Consider the following 18,131-nt stretch of genomic DNA (forward strand, 5'->3'; position numbering starts at 1 on the left):
TGCGGTAGTCTCATTTTTTCCCCAGCACCCATGTTGTGTGTGTCCAGGTGTGAGACACAGTGAAAGACACAAGGTGCACGAATCTTTATTCAAATTTCCACCACCAGGAAGAAAGGAAACACCCAAGTGGCCAGTGATAAGCAAAGCCCTTCACATCAAAAGGGACACTCCTGTTTATATCTGTCAGCCAGGAGTCCTTGATTGGACCAGATTAACAGCTCACTCATGGAACTCAGATTCTGTGAAGTCCAGCTGGGTGACCGCATTAAAATCACTACAGTTCTGACACTGGTTTTTGGCAAAGGCATTGACTGTTTCATCCATAACCTTTTTACTATCCCTTACAATAAATCAAAATAGTGATATGAAAGAAAGTCACCTTAACATAAAATAGATAGGGAAGCTTTATGGTTTTATCAAGTTGTATGATCTTATAACATTCCAGCAAAACCCAGTGTGCTTATGGTAGCAAGTTTACTCAATATTTCATTATGGCAATAATATGATCATACAAAATATGTGATAACATATAATGGAATGTTAAGTACAGATTATAACTATGATCTGGAGCATGTGGTTGAATTACAGATTTAAATTACTCCACAGTGTCAGTCATCCTCAAGGTTTCACTCAAATGGTCAATATTAATCAAAACCATGGCAGTGATCATTGGCATCCCATTCAACTTTGGAGGCAATGGAGGGAAACAGCTAAGTCCAATCTTGTCGCTACTAAATTTCTAGCTGAGCTCAATGATTGATAACCACAAAGAGGAACCTAGGCTATGTTTTGTCTTCCTAAGCCAGGTTATTGAATCCCTGAATAATGTCAACTATATTAGCCTGAAGATTAGATTTCAAACTAGAAAACCTGCCCTTATGGCTCATCTACTGCAAATGATCATAAGATATAGGCCATTTGGCCCATTGAACCTGCTCTGCCATTCAATCATTGCTAGAGACAAATAATCTGCAGATGCTAGAATCAAAGGTAAACAAGTCTACTCTGCCATTCAATCATGGCTGATATGTTTCTCAACTCCTTTCTCCTGCTTCCTGTTCATAATCCTTGATCCTCTTACTAATCAAGAAACTGGCTATTTTTGTTTCAAATACACTCAATGACTTGGCCTTCACAGCCTTCTGCGACAATGAGTTCCATAGATTCACTTCCTCTGGCTGAAGAAATTCCTTCTCATCTCAGTTCTAAAGGGTCTGAAGTGTGCCCACAGGTCCTAGTCTCATCTACTAGTGGAAACAACCTCTTCATATCCGTTCTGTCCGGGTCTCTCAGTATTCTGTAAGTTTCAATGAGATCCCTCCTCAACTGCTCACAATATTTCAAATGCGATCTGAGCAGAGCTTTAGAGTCAAGAGTATGGTATTGGAAAAGCACAGTTGGTCAGGCAGCATCCGAGGAGCAGCAGAATCAATATTTTGGGCAAAAGCCCTGCATCAGGAATCATTCTTGATGAACGACTTATGCCTTAAACGTCAATTTTCCTTATTCTCGGATGCTGCCTGACCAGCTGTGCTTTTCCAGCACCACGCTCTCAACTCTGATCTCCAGTATCTGCAGTTCTCACTTTTTCCTGATCAGAGCTTTATACAGCCTCAGCAGTACGTCTCTGCTCTTGTATTCTCACCCCCTTGAAGTGAATGCTAGCAATTGCATTTGTCATCTTAACTGCCAATTGAACCTGAATGTTAACCTTAAGAGAAGTCCTGAACTAGGCCTCTCAAGTCCCTTTGTGCTTCAGATTTCCAAAGCCTTTCCCCATTTTAAACAGCATGTGCCTCTGTTCTTCCTTCCAAAGTTTGTAATCGCACATTTCCAATATTTTGCCCCATCTGCCACTTATTTGCCCACTCACCTAGCCTGTCCAAGTTTTTCTGCAGCTTCCTTGCTTCCTCAACACTACTTGCCCCCCATTTTTCTTAACATCATCTGCAAACTTAGGAACAGAGTGCATTGTTGCTTTGTCCGAATCATTAGTGTATGATGTGAATAGTTGTGTTACACTGACCCCTGCACAACTCCACTAATTACCAGCTACCCTCCTGTAAAAAAAAAACCTTTATCTCTACTCTCTGTCTACTGCCAGTCAGCCAATCCTCTATCCATGCCAGTACCTTGCCCTAACACCAAGGGCTCTTATTTTATTTAGCAGTCTCCTGTGTGGCACCTTGTCAAAGACCTTCTGGAAATCCAAACAGATTATACTCACTGCCTTTGTCTAACTTGCTCATTACCTCTTCAAAGAATTCTAAGATTTGACAGGCATGACCTCCCATTGATGAAGCTGTTCTGACTCCACTTTATTTTACCATAGACTTCACAATCTGATCCTTAATAACGTATTGTAAAATCTTACCAACCATCAAGGTCAGGCCAACCGGTCTATAATTCCTTCTCTTATACCACCCTCCCTTCTTAAATAGGGGTGCTACATTAGCCATTTATCAGCTGTCTGGGATCCTTCTAGCCTCCAATGATTCCTGAAAGATCACCACCAATGCGTCTACAATCTCTTCAGTTATCTCATTCAGAACTCCCAGGTGTGTTCCCTTTGGTCCAGGTGACATATCCACCTTTAGACCTTTCAGCTTCCCCAGCACTTTCTCACTAGTGATAGCCATTACACTCACCTCGGACCCCTGACTCACCTGAACTCAGCAGATAAGATCTCTCAGCCATCAGAGGAGACAGTTCTCAATCATTACTTCTTTGTTACAGGTATTTTTACAAATAATTAGCAGGTTTTTAAAAAGAAATCAATGCTTTTTAAGGTGTTGACAGCATCTTTGTAGAACACAAACTAGTCACACTTCATTCTTGGCTCTTTTACCCAATGTTGAACTTTATTCTCTCAAAAAAGTGATGATAATGGATTAAATAGATAATAATATCGACAAATATATTATTAAGTAACATTGTTGTGCTTCTGCAAACCTGTCACTTACTGTTGATAAATTGCTGCTTGGCAAATCTCCAACTGCATAATGTAGGGCATAACTTGAAATGCTTGAGTCTTACGTAGAAGTGATTGTATCTTCAATAAAAAAAATTCAAAAATAAGTAAATACAGCTTACAAATTAGGAGTAGATAATTTGGCCCCTTGTCTCTGCTCCACCATTCAATAAGATCATGGCTAATTTCACTGTAACCTCAAATTGTGGTCCCCCAATAATTTTTCACTTCTTTGCTTATGACGAACCCATCTACTTCTGCCTTAAATTATTCAAAGACTCTGCTTTCACTGCCTTTTGAGGAAGAGAGTTCCATTGACACACAATACTGTATGAGAAAAAAATTCTCATCATCTTTATCCCTTAAATGGATGACTGCTTATTTGTAAATAAAGACCCCTATTTAAAACATCCTTTCTACATCCACTCTGTCAAACTGCATCAGAGACTATGAGTTTCAATCAAGTTGCTTCTTTTCCTTCTAAAATTTAATGGGTATAGAGCAAACCTTTCTTCATTTAGTAGTCCATTTATTCCAGGTATTGACCTAGTGAACCTTCTCTGAACTGCTTCCAAAGCATTTATATCCTTCCGTAAATAAACAGGCCAAAACTATATTATTCCATACATATTCCAGTAGGTGAGGTACTGGAAGACTGGAGGTTGGCTAACATGGTGCCACTATTTAATAAAGGTAGTAAGGACAAGCCAGTGAACTATAGACCGGTGAGCCTGACATCGATGGTGGGCAAGTTATTGGAGAGATTCCTGAGGGACAGGATTTACATGTATTTGGAAAGGCAAGATTGATTAGAAATAGTCAGCATGGCTTTGTGCATGGGAAATCATATCTCATGAAATTGACTGAGTTTATTAAAGAAGTAAAAAGAGGATTGATGAGGGCAGAGCGGTGGACGTGATCTATATGGACTTCAGTAAGGTGTTCAACAAGGTTCAAAATGGGAGACTCGTTAGCAAAGTTAGACCTCATGAAATATAGGGAAAGCTAGTTATTTGGATATAAAACTGGCTCAAAGGAAGAAGACAGGGAGTGGTGGTGGAGGGTTGTTTTTCAGACTGGAGGCCTATGACCAGCGGTATGCCACAAGGATCGGTGCTATCTCCACTGCTTTTCATCATTTATATAAATAATATGAATGTGAACATAGGAGGTATAGTTAGTAAGTTTGCAGATGACACCAAAATTGGAGGTGTAGTGGACAGCGAAGAAGGTAACCTCAGAATATGCCAGGATCCTGTTCAAATGGGCCAATGGGCTGAGGAGTGGCAGATGGAGTTTAATTTAGATAAATGTGAGGTGCTGTATTTTGAAAAGCAACTCAGAGCAGGACTTAAACACTTAATGGTAAGGTCCTGGGGAATGTTGCTGAATAAAGAGACTTTGGAGTGCAAGGTCTTCTTGAAAGTGGAGTCGCCGGAAGATAAGATAGTGAAGAAGTTGTTTGGTATGCTTTCCTTTATTGGTCAGAGTGTTGAGTATAGGAGTTGGGAGGTCATGTTGCAGCTATACAAGACATTGGTTAGGCCACTTTTGGAGTATTGTGTGTAATCCTGATCTCCATCTTATCGGAAGGATGTTATGAAATTTGAAAGGGTTCAGAAACGATTGTCAGGGTTGGAGGATTTGAGCTCAAGGAAGAAGCTGAAAAGGTTGTGGCTATTTTCCCTGGAGCATCGGAGGCTGAGGGGTGATCTTATAGAGGTTTATAAAATCATGAGGGGCATGGATAGGCTAAACAAACAAGGTCATTTCCCTGGGATGGGGAGTCTAGAACTGGAGGGCATCTGTTTAGGGTGAGAGGGGAAAGATTAAAAGGGACCTAAGGACATCTTTTTCACACAGAGGTGGTGCGTGTATGGAATGAACTGCCAGAGGAACTGTGGAGGCTAGTACAATTACAGCATTTAAAAGGCATCTGGATGTAAATGAATACGAAGGGTTTAGAGGTATATGGGCCAAGTGCTGGCAAATGGAACTAAATTAGATTAGGGTATCTGGTCAGTGTAGACAAGTGAGACTGATGGAATGCTTCCATGCTGTACGTTTCGATTAGATTAGATTAGATTAGATTACTTTACAGTGTGGAAACAGGCCCTTCGGCCCAACAAGTCCACACCAACCCGCCGAAGCGCAACCCACCCATAACCCTACATTTACCCCTTACCTAATACTACAGACAATTTAGCATGGCCAATTCACCTGACCTGCACATCTTTGGACTGTGGGAGGAAACCGGAGCACCCGGAGGAAACCCACGCAGACACGGGGAGAACGTGCAAACTCCACACAGTCAGTCTATGACTCTTAAGTGTTCTCACTAGTGCCTTATACAACCTGAGAATAACTTTCCTATTTTGGTATTCTATTCCCTTCACAATAAACATTCTATTGATTTCCCTCATTACTTGCTGTGCCCTTTTGTGATTCACATACTTTGACACCCAGATCCTTCTGCTCCTCAGAGCTCTGCAATCTCTCAGCATTTGGAAAATACTTTTTGTCTAACCTTTCTTGCTAAAATGGACAATTTCATAAATGTCCATATTATACTGTAATTAGATTTTTGCCCACTCATTTAATCTATCCCGATGTAGCGTTTTCACAACTTCGTGTCATATCAATTTTTTTGTCATCAGTAACTTCAGCAACCATTTCTTCAATCCCCTCCCCCAACTTATTGATATAAGCTGTAGAAAACTCAGGCCCCTGCAATGACCCTAGTAGCACTCAATACACCAGAAAATGGCCATTTATGTTTCCTATTAGCTAGCCAATTTTCTGTCTTTGTCAATATGTTGTCCACCAGACAATGAGCCTTTTTTCCCTCAATAAACTTTGAGGTAGCTTTTTACCAATGCCTTTTGGAAATCTATGTAAAGTACACCCACAAGTTCCCCTTTATTCATACCTGTTAATTCTTCAAAAAGCTCCAGTAAATTGGTTAAAAGTGATTTCCCTTTTACAAAACCATAATTAACTGATCTGGCTGATTACCTCAACTTTTCTTGAAGTGCCCTGCTGCAATGTCTTCAATGACAAATTTAAGCATTTTTATTATATTATATTAGATGCCCAGCTAACTGATTGCTAATGTTCTGCTTTTTGTCTCCCTTTTTGAATAAGGAATTAAATCTAATCTAATGGAACCTTCCTCGAATCTAGGGAATTTTGAAGAATTAATCCCAATGCATGCTGTGCTGCTCGATACTTTCCCCTGTTAACCTGTTAATGCCTTTCCCTGTTAATGTCCTGGCCAGTGATCCATCTGACCATAGACTTATGTCTTCCAGTTCCTCCACAGCATTTTCATTGAGGCTCTCCCTCCTGTCCTCTGCATGGCTGCCCCGTGGAAAGCCCTATACTTAGTATCAGGTGCAATCTGCTTTCCACCTATGCCCATTTAAATAATACCATTCTGGAGGATCAATACTTCTTTTGATGTAGCCACGTGTAGGCCCATTCACTCACTACTGAGTTTCCCAGCATCATTCTCAAGCTTCACTCCAACTTCCTTGGTTGGTCATCAGATACTGGTATGCACCCACCCTTTTATGAATTATGGCCATCTATGAGGAAACCTAAACTTCCCCCTAGCACAGTGATCCATTATCCTGCCCTCACACTCTCTCCCTATAAACCTCAATCTGCCCTCAGCCATCCTTGGCATTAACTTTATTATTCTTGAATGTCCAATGGCTACATTGTCGTACCAGGACTTCTGGAAATCACATTTTTATTTTGAGCCTGACTCTTCCCACAATCATTCTGCACCTATGGTCTTCTTACACTGAAATTCCCTGCACGGCCCACTATCACCTGCATTCAAATGAGACATCATAGACCCTCTCTTCTTCCCTCTCTCAGTCAGCAAGAAGTATTCTTTAGCATATCATTGTATCAACAAAGAAACAAAGAACAAAGAACAATACAGCACAGGAACAGGCCCTTCAGTCCTCCAAGCCTCCATATCTAACCACGGTTTCTATCAACTTAGCTCGTTGTCAGAGTGTTGTTTTAACTGGTTAATTGTACTCACTAATAACTCCACCCAACATCCTCCTCCTTCAAGAAATTATATTTTTGGAGCTACAGTGTTTTTAGATGAGGTGAAAGCCATTTGAGTCACATTAGAAACTCACTCCATTACCACCTAAATGGTACCACCAACTCCCCCAAACAGCTTTCACCTATCCTGTATAACCATTCCTCTCCCCTCCATTACCCTTTAATGCCCTCCATTAATATCACACTCCACATGCATTTTCTCCCCACTGAACCTACACCTGTTACCATCCTGTACAAACCTTGACCCTGACCTCTTCTGTTAACCACATTACCTGTTCCCTACCATTCCATGACCACTCCCCATAGCCAATGAAACTACTCAATTCCCTGGAATTCTCACCCAATTGGATCCCACTCTTTACCCCACTGTTGCTGTTCACACCACCATTCATTACCCTCAGCTCAAAACCAGGACCTCACCACTGACAGCACTGAACCTGCCCTTTAGTACTATCTCTAGCTGACCATCACAGCCTGAAAGTCCTCCCCCAAACAATACCAACAACCAATGTTCACCACACCTGATGCTCAACCCTTTCTTCCACAAGATATCCTTGTCCTTGTCTTCCCTCACTGTCTCCCTCCTTCCCTTTCTCTATGCCAAGAGCCAACAACTCTGTTCAATAGACTTTGCCTCATAGCCAGTCATTGAAAAACGGTTCTTAAATCAGAAAAAGCGATGACTATTCACCCTAACCCCTACAGGTAGACTACCGTATCGGGTGAAATTGTCTTTCAGTAAGCATGAAAGACATGCTGATGCAGTAATGTAGACATGTCTTCAATCCTCCAGTAACGGTATGATCATGGCTTTAGAAGTAGTGGTCTGAGAAACCTTGGTGAATATCTGCTCTGAAGCTTGTAGATAATACATACCACTATTACTATAGTAAACAGTGATTTTGTTTTGTTGATGTGGTGTCAATCAAGTGGGCTGCTTTGTCCTGAATGGTCTCTAGATTCTTGAATGTTGTTGGAACTGCACTGCTCCAGGTAACCTGGAAATAATCTATCACACTCCGGACGTTGGCTTGGACAGTCTTTAGGGAGTCAGGAGTTAAGTTACTCACTGCATATCTTTGACATGCTTTTGTATCCAGAATAATGGCTAACCAGTTCAGTTTCTGGATCTCAATAGTGGGGAATTCAGTGATGGCAATGCTATTGACAGTCGAGGGATGATAGTTAGATTTTCTCTTAGTGATGGTCATTGCCTGGCACTTTTGTGGTGTGAATGTTAGTTGCGACTTGTTATCCGAGCTTGGATATTATCCAGATCTTGCTGTCTTTGGACACAAACTGCATCAGAGCAGTCATGAATAACACTGAAAATTTTGCAATCATCATACCTATCCTTCAAAGTTGCAGAGACATTCCCACTTCTGAATGTATGATGAATGGAAGGTCAATAATAAAGATGGTTGGGCCAAGGACACTACCCTGAGGAATTCCTGCAGAGATGAGCTAAGATGACTGACCTCCAGCTACTACAACCATCTTCCTTTGTATGACACCTGCCAGCAGAAGCCAGCAGCTTTTGCCCAATTCCATTGCTAGGGCTCATTGATACCATGTTTGGTCAAATGTAGCTTTGATGTCAAAGGCAGTTGGTCTCACCTCACTTCTGGAATTCAGCTCTTTTGTCCATATTTGATCAAAGGCTGTAACAGAGTCAGGAGATGAGTAGCTATGGCAGAACCCAAACTGAGCACCAATGAGCAGGTCATTGTCAAACAAATGCTGCCTGAATGTCCCTTCCATCATTTTTTAAATGATGAACAAGGGTAGACTAATGGAGCAGTAATTGGCCAGTTAGACTTGTCCTGGTTTTGGTGCACAGGACACACCCAGGTAGTTTTCCATATTGTCAGCTTGAATCCAGTGTTGCAAGTATTCTGGAGTATAGTTTGGTTGGGGGTGTGGCATGTTCTGGAGTAAACATTTTGTCATATGGTGTTGATTGAATTGGCTGAAGGCTGGTATCTCTGATGCTTGGGACCGCTGGAGGAGGCCAAGTTGGATCATCAATTCAGTCTTTCTGGCTAAAGATTGCTGGGAATCCTTTAACTTTATATTTCACACTGATAAGCTGGGGATATTTGTACGGTCTCCTCCCGTGAATTGTTTCATTGTCTATGACCATTCACGACTAGATGTACAATACTTGAACATCTCCTTGCCCATGTGGAGGTCTCCTTGCCCATGTGGAGGATATAATCAGGCCATGAGTTTATAGATTACATTGGACTATCATTCTTGAGTTGTTAGATCTCTGTAAATTCTATCCTATTTAGCATAGTGATGATGCCACACAACATGGTGAAGGTATCATCAATATACAATAGGCTTCTGAGCCCATGAGGACAATGCAGTGGTCACTCACAATGATATGGTCACCGACAGATGCATCTGTAGCAGACAGTTTGGTGGGGATGACGTTAAGTAAGACAATAAGACCATAAGAAATAGGAGCAGAATTAGGCCATTTAGTCCACTTCCAATTCTTCCTGAGGTCAGGCTAACTGATCTGTAGTTTCCTGTCTTCTGTTTTCCTCACTTCTTAAACCAAGGTGCTACATTAGCCATTTTCCAGTCCTCTAGGACCTTCCCTGACTCCAGTGCTTCTTGAGAGATCACCACCAATGCTTCCACAATCTCCTCAGTTATCTCCTTCAGAACTGTGGGGCATAGTCCATCTTGGAAAAAGTGAGGACAGCAGATGCTGGAACTCAGAGTCCAAAAGTGTTTGGCTGGACAGGCAGCATTCGTGGAGCAGGAGAGTCAACGTTTCAAGCATAAGCTCTTCAACAGGAATGAGAGAGAGGCCCAAGGGGGCTGAGAGATAAATGGGAGGGGGGTGAGGCTGGGTAGAAGGTAGCTGGGAATGTGATAGGTAGATGAGGTTTGGGATGATTGTGATAAGTCAGAGAGGTGTGTGGAGCAGGTAGTTGGGAAGGAAGATGGATAGGTAGGACAGTTCAAGAGGGCAATGCTGAGCTGGAAGATTGGATCTGGGATAAGGTGGGGAGAGGGGAAGTGAAGAAACTGGTGAAATCCACATTGGTCCCGTGTGGTTGGGGGGACCCAATGTGGAAAGTGAGATGTTCTTCTCCAGGCATCAGGTGGCTAGAGTTTGGCAATGGAGGAGGCCCAGGACTTGCATGGCCTTGATGGAGTGAGAGGGGAAGTTAACATATTTGGCCACAGGGTGGTGGAATTGTTTAGTGTTTGTCCCAGAGATGTTCTCTGAAATTTTCTGCAAGCTGGCATCCTGTCTCCCCAATGTAGAGGAGACCACATTGAGAGCAACGTACAAAGTAGATGACATGTGTGGAAGTACAGGTAAATCTCTGTCATATGTGGAAGGATCTCTTGGGGCCTTGGACGGAGGTGAGGGGGGAGATGTGTGTGCAGGTTTTGCATTTCTTGCGGTGGCAAGGAAAGGTGCCAGGAGTGAAGGGTGGGTGGTGGGGGGCACGGACGTAGCAAGGGAGTCACGGAGGGAATGGTGTCTATGGAACACAGATTGAGGTGGGGAGGGAAATATATCCATGGTGGTGCGTTCTGTTTGTATGTGGCAGAAATGGCAAAAGATGATGTGATGTATACGGAGGTTGGTGGGGTGGAAGGTTATTCTTACAAACATGGCCTACAGAATAATGTAACAACGAACATTAACAACTTTAAACAAGCATCCAAAATGCTAATCTAGCACCATCAACTTAGTTTGAAAAACGCTTTAGCCACAGAGGGTTTCCATTTCTTGTATTTAAGAATAATTAACTAAGAAACAATTCCTGGAGGAAACAGGTGGAATTCGTTTTCTCCATGCTTCAGGTACTTCACTTCGAATTGTATTTATTTGCCTTGTTATTACTTCCCACAGCTTGAAACTGACTTCTGCATCCCCTTTCCAAATCTGGTTACTGTCATTCAGCATTTGCAAGCTTTGAGTTAAGCTTCATTTTCCCCTGTTTACAGTAAATCTGAATATTACTGGTCACCAGTACTAGAGCACTGATTTATGTCTGCTACGACTCCATGGAAACTCTCATCTCCTCTAGAGCAGTTGTGCTCAGAACCATCCATCACTAAAATATCAGCAGCTTGTATATCAGTTTGAAGTGACAATGGGCCAGATGATTTTATCAAATTTTCATTTTTTGCAATATACCTTTTTATATCCAATTGAAGAACCTTCACAGAATCAATGTCCGCAGCTCAGATAGTTGTTACTCTAGCATAGATGGGAATTGTACGTCGGGGCCTGTGAAATCTGCACAATAGTAGACTCTGAAGGAATTTCCCAGGAAGTTGAAGTTTCCACTGGATAATTCCCCAATGTTTGGGTTCATCCAAAATTTCCATTAAAATCAGAGAATTCAGAGGGTTTCACTGAAGTGAATAATTATTCCTTGACTTGATCTATTATGGTCACGTGTACCAAGATACTGTGAAATGTGTTGTCTTATGTGCTTTACAGGCAGATCATGCTATGCAAGTGCATTAGGGTAACGGAACAGAGTGCAGGATATAGTGTTACAGCTGCTAAGAAGTTTCGGAGAAAGATCAATATTAACATAGATGGATAAATACCCAGTCTAACTCCCAGTTAATTATTCAACAGACCCGACAATCTACCTCACACAAACAAAAAACCCTTCCCCAGACCCCTTACACTCCAAGACCTTGACCTGACACCTCGTTTCACTCCAGGAGCCCACAATCCTCATGGCTGGATCCTAACATTCCCGTCTCAATTAACTTTTGTACCTCTGAAATTTATGGATGTGAAATAACTCTACAGAGGCCAATATCCTGTCACCAAATCGCTTTTATTTACACATGAAAAGTCCATGAGATGATCCAACTCCCTCAGAGCCAGCACTCAGAGTGAACAGAACCTCTGACATTCCAGCTTATATCTGTCAGTCAGGGCTCTCTCATTGCACTAGGTTAACCACCCCAATCAGGAAGCTCATATTCTATGGACCTGGCTAACCTCTTTACAATCACTACAGTTTGCACAGAGATTTACTGTGTACACTCCTGATCACCCTGTAATAGGAAGGATATTATTAAATTGGAGAGGGTTCAGAAAAGACTCCGGGATTGGAAGGTTTGAGCTATAAGGAGAGGTTGAATATTGGGAGTTTTTCACTGGAGTGTGGGAGGTTGAGTGGTTTACCTTACTGAGGTTTATAAAATCATGAGGGGCATAAATAAGGTTGAAGAGCAAAGGTTTATTACCTGGAGTAGGGGAGTTCAAAATTAGTGTGCTTTTCTCTAAGGTGAGAGGAGAAAGATTTAAAAGGGACCTAAGGGGCGTCTTTTTTCACACAGAGGGCAGTACAAGTATGGATTGATCTGCCAGAGGAAGTGGTAGCTTTAGGTACAGTTCCAATATTTAAAGATATTTAGACAGGTATATGAATTGGAAAGGTTTCGAAGGATATGAGCCAAAAGCAGGTGATTGGGACCAGTTTCGCTTGGGAAACTTGGTCAGCTTGGATGAGTTGGACTGAAGGGTCAGTTTCCATGCAATGTGACTATGTCTTTATAATTTGCTAAGTATTACAAATCATTCACACTCATCTCAATTTCAACTTTGAATTAGGCCTTCCAATAAGTTCATAGCATAAATATTCACAGTTTTAGTAAGAACTCTGTTAATGTTATGTCATAACGTTACCATTGCAGTATCCTCTGTACTTCGTTGATGAGGAAGAACAGAAAACAGGCATTTTAACTTTGCTGAATCTCGTTCCTGCAATAAAGTGAAAGGTGATCATGTCCATCAGCTTAGGTTGAAAGGCTTGAAAAGGCACATTTGTAACATTGAAACAGAAAACAAAGCTACACTAAACAAGGACACTTACAATAAATAAATCTATGCTTCTAACTAACAGAGCCTACATGAATTGTTGAGACAAATCCTTGTTTTTGTTCCTGTACACATGCAAACTCCTCTGCAAATGAACACATTTTGGAAACTATTATCCGTCTAACTTGATTTTCTTCCTATTAACAATTACTTTGGGGCTTTTTTGTTTTTGAAACATTTGTTACTGGAAGAAAGTATCTACTTCAGCCCATCTTTGTCCAAGAACATGGACTGGCAACATTGCAAATGCCTGAATCTCTGAGCTTTCAGTTGTGGGAAGGGGATCAAATTACGTTATTTCTAGAACGGTTTTGTGTACAAGGCTACAATTTGGTGAAAGTGGGCCTCACACCTGGAGGGTAAAGCCAGGAACATTGATGGGTGTTAGATTGGTAATACCAGAGAACTAAACTGAATACAGAAAGTTCGGAATAAAAGTGAAAAAGAAAATGAAACAGGCAAAGAGAGCTTCTGAGAAGAGGCAGCAGTTAACATGAACTGGAATACAATCATCTTTTATAGGTATATAAATAGGAAAAAAGATAGCAAATAGATGTCCTGAGTCAACTAGGGATGAAAAATAGGATAAACACAAGGAGGCTTAAGTATTAAATGTGTACTTTACATCAGTTTTTGCCAAGGAAAAGACTACTGTCAAAGTGCGTGTAAAGAGGAATTAATCAAGATTCTGGATGGGTTAACAATTGATAAAGAGGAAGCATTAAGAAAGAGTTGCTGTTCTTAAAAATTATAAGTCTTCTGGTTCAGGTGGAATGCATGTAAATTACTGAGGAAAATAAGGTGAAAATTGAGAAGGCACTGCCCATAATGTTCCAATCCTCTTTGGTTGCCAGAGAGGAGAATTATAAATGACATGTTGATTAAAAACAATGCAAAAATAAACTGCATTGCTACAAGTCAGTCAGTTTAACTTCAATAATGGGAATGATTTTAGAAATGGTAATTCAAGAGAAAATTCGCAGTCATTTGTAAATTAGTGGATTGTTGGATGAAAGACAGGAAATAGAATGTACTTGATAATGGTTGTATTTCAAACTGGTGGATGGTATACAATGGATTTCCTAGAGGTTGACAGAAGTATTCAAGAGCATGAAGAGGCAAGACAGAATGGGTAGATAAAAATTACTTATATTGGAAGAATGGTGACAAGCTAGAGGACAGCAATTTAAGCTAATTGCCCAAAGATTCAATGGCAATATGAAGAATACATTTTTTTTTTCATATGGGAAGTGGTTGGAGTGCATGGACTGATGGTGCCTTGCATTATGACAATATCAGGAGCAGTGAACACTGCACAGCTCTTATGGAAACAAAGATGTTGTGTGGCACAATCTCCATCCTAAAGGAAACAGATCTCAAACAGGTGTAGCAACACAAAACTAGACATCCATGAGGCACTGTGAAGCATCAACAGCAGAATTGTATTTGACAACAATTAGTAACATAATCTGACCTATCCTCCACTCTGAAATGACTAACAAGCCAGGCAATCAAATCTAGTTCCAATGAAAAGTACAGGAGCCACAACCAACCATGTCCAAAAACGAGGTCCCAGTTTGGGGAAGTCATGACAGAGCAATATGTGAATGCCAAGCAGGAGAAACAGCATGTATTACATGGAACTGGCTGGCACAGTAGTTAACACTGTCGCCTCTCAATGCCAGGAACCTGGGTTCAATTCCAGCCTTGAGCAACAGTCCGTATGGAGTTTCTCCCCGTGTTTACGTGGGTTTCTTCTGCATGCTCCAGTTTCCTCCCATAGTCCAAAGATGTGCAGGTTAGGTTGCTTGGCTATGCTTGAAAAAGAATTGTCCCATAGCATCCACGAAGGTGTAGGCTTGGTGGATTTGTCATTGTAAATGGGGTTACAGGGATAGGGTGAGATGCTCTTCACAGATCACTGCATACTTAATGGACCAAATGGCCTCTAACTTCACTGATCAGATTCTATGATACTATGAACTAAGTATTCCCACATACAATGGGTCAGATCTGAGCTCTTAAATCCTGCACCATCCAGCCATGAATGGCAGTAGACAATGAAACAGCAGGAGGTGAAGGATTTACATATATTGCCATTTTCAATGATGTGGAAGCCCAGCACACCAATAAAAAAGAGAAGAGTGATGTACTTGCAACAATCTTCAGCCAGGCATGCCAAGTGGAGGAGATTCCCAACATCATAGAAGCTAGTCTTTCACCAAGTCAGTTAACTCTACATGCCATCATAGAATGGCTGAAAACACTGAATGTGGCAAAATCTAAGGACCTTGAAAATGTTCTGCCGAAAGTACTAAAGATTTGTGCTCCAGAACTAACTGTGCTCCTAATCAAAGGGTATGGTGCTGGAAAAGCAGGCAGCATCCAAGGAGCAGGAAAGTCGATGTTTCGAACATAATCCCTGCATTAGGAATGGGGTGGGGAGGGGTTGGCCCAAGGTGCTCTTAGCCAAGTACTTTCAGAAGAAGTCTGGTGAGGCTTCAGAAGCAACTTGTGTCATCTTTAATATTTTGAACAAGTGTTGTGGTGAGTTTCTCACTGGGTTGCAGCAAGTTGACAATTAAGAAGCATAATTGCTCACGAAAGATCCTGCGAATGGCCCAACTCCCTTCATTAATATTCAACTTTCTATCCTATCAAATGTGTTATACATCAAGAAAACTCAACACTGAAATCAGAGCGGGTATCTCATAGCTCACCGCTTATTCTCACTCAATGTTGCTTAGGACCAAAAGCATATACCCCTCATCCACAGACACAGACTGCCCACAAAGGTACTTAGAGCAGAGGAGAGGTTACACATTAGCATATTAATTAAAATGAATTTCTCCAAGCCATTACAGTACTGAAGACAGTGAGGGAGCTTTACACTTGGATAAGCACAAACTCCAATGCTGGAGTCCAAGAAATGTGATAACTAGTAAAAAGACAGGAGCTCAGCGCAAAGAAACAGGAGATGAGCCAGTTCTTTTTAAAGGAAACACAAAACAAAAATCTTAAAACATGCCAGCAATAGTGTTAAAATAGTAAAGCATGGTGGCAATAAGGGAGACTTCAAATCCTTGATCTAAAGTCAGGTTATAGTCCATGAGGCACAAGAGGGAAGATTCCAAAAGTCAGAACAGAACCTCAGAAGACTTGAACAACAAAGTAACCCAGCAGGAAGACTCTGGAGAACAAACAGTTTCAATTGGACTGCATGATTGATGCATGCTAAGAAAGAAAGGAACAAAATCATATCAGTGCATTTCTGTTCACAGTTGAGCCTATAGCCAATAATGTCCTCAAGAGGCAGAGTGTAGGAATACTATTGACTTTGAAGCTTTAATTTAGGGATTCATGCTTTAGTACAAAGGAAAAGCTAGTGTTAGTGATGTTTAATTAATGGTCCCATTGTCTACAAGTATCAATTGTAGTGTTTTTAACAGATTTCTACAGGTTAATAGGTGCTGCAAATATAGATGATTAAAAGAATACTTATTTAGGAATTGCACCACTGTAGGTGAAATAACTCCACAGACGCTGGTATCCTGTCATCAAAGTCATCCTTTATTTACACATGGAGAGTCCTTGGCACTGATCCAGCTCCCTCAGAGCCAGCTACAGAGTGAATAAGATGTCTGACACTCCTGATCTTATCTGTCAGCCAGACCTCCTTGATTGGAAGAAGTTAATAGCTCCGATCAGGGAACTCATATTCTATGAGGTCCACGTGGCTGATCTTCTTACAATTACTACAGTAGGCACTGGGGAGAAAAAACATTCAATTTTCTTCAGTCAAAAAGGGAGCTAACATTGCGGCAAGTATTTCAAATGTGACTCAGGCTCAAGAATTAGTCCATTCTTGAACGAAACAGTAGGCCCTGAGATGGTATCATCACTCTTCCACAAACTAAGCAAAATGCCAAAATAACTGAAAATGACACCATCACTCTCAGTCAAATGGAAAAGCAGAGAGGGCTGTCAAAACTGTAAAGTTGCTAATGTCCAAGAGTGCCAACTGGGAATTTATATTACTATGCTGCAGTCCAACACAATTAATCAATCGATATTTACTGGCAAAATTATCCAAGGGAAGATTAAAACAGAAATAGCAATCTCAAGCTGAATATAAAATCTCAGGACTATGAGAGATAAAGGAAACATACTTGTATTATCAAATCCCATTGAGAGGGCTACAGCAATTCCAAGAATAGTAGAAAATTATTGCCCTCATGTGAAAATCAATTAAACCAAATCTGGACGAACAGTTGTTGTTTGAAATTATCTCGACCTGTGAGATTCAGACTTTGAGGAGGGAAGGGGTGGGATGATGTTAATAATGATAATGTAAATAATTAAAAACAATTTACAGGAATTATGTAAACAGATAAGAGAGAAACTTGGGGAAAGATGTAGAAGGAAAATGAATAGGCATTAAGTCTATTCAGGGTCCCAGCATCTGCTGCACTCGAGGGTAGTGAATTCCACAAATACTTGATCCTTTGAGAGAAGTAATTCCTGCTCACCTCTGTCTTAAATCCGCCATGCTCAGCCTAAAACTACCAAGGGAAATGTCTGCTCAACATCTACTTTGCCAATCCCTTATATACCTCAATTAGATCTCTTCTCACCCTTCTGAACATGAAAGTGTGTAGGCCTGAACTGTTCGATCTCTCCTCATTAAAACAAGCCTTTCATCTCTCGAGTTAATCTAATGAACCTTCCCTGAACCACCTCCGATGCAATTATATCTTTCCTCAGGTCAGGAATGCAAAACTGAATGCAGTACTTCAGATGTCATTTTACCAATACAGTCCTGAAGACAGTAAGACGGCCTAATTCGAGGATAAGGATGAACTCAGAATGCTGGAGAGTCAGAAAAGTGGCATTCTAGGAAAAGGAAAGCAGCCTCAATAGAGTACATGTGTAAACACCCAATGTCTAGATAGAGAAAAGATGACCCAGTGTGTTCTTAAAGCATCCAGAAAATAGAATTCATCTAAATGCATGTGAGCAGTGGTGTTAGCATATTAAAGCAATACCTTCATGGAACAAATGGGACCTGGTTAAGATTTATAGGTCATAATTTTCCCTTTTTGCTTAAAATGTGGGGGTACGTGTGTTAGGTAAGACTAACATATCATCCCCACTGCCCACACCAATCAGTTAATTAAGAGATAAAAAGTG

At 41.0% G+C, this 18,131-nt stretch overlaps 1 protein-coding gene across 1 annotated transcript in view; it reads right to left on the minus strand.

Annotated features, from left to right (window-relative positions):
- The window catches only part of LOC148152146 (uncharacterized), a 173,984-nt gene that overhangs the window by 117,701 nt on the left and 38,152 nt on the right, over positions 1-18,131 (minus strand). Inside the window, exons 4-5 of the mRNA XM_087991054.1 lie at positions 12,750-12,824; positions 2,964-3,052 (exon numbers count right to left, since the gene is read on the minus strand). Of these exons, the coding sequence (XP_087847180.1) occupies positions 2,964-3,052; positions 12,750-12,824 (164 nt within the window). The remainder of the gene's footprint in view (positions 1-2,963; positions 3,053-12,749; positions 12,825-18,131) is intronic.

The sequence above is a fragment of the Chiloscyllium plagiosum genome, unplaced genomic scaffold (assembly GCF_037043375.1).
Source record: "Chiloscyllium plagiosum isolate Xiang-an unplaced genomic scaffold, Cpla_swu_hap1 HiC_scaffold_1, whole genome shotgun sequence".
Lineage (NCBI taxonomy): Eukaryota > Metazoa > Chordata > Chondrichthyes > Orectolobiformes > Hemiscylliidae > Chiloscyllium > Chiloscyllium plagiosum.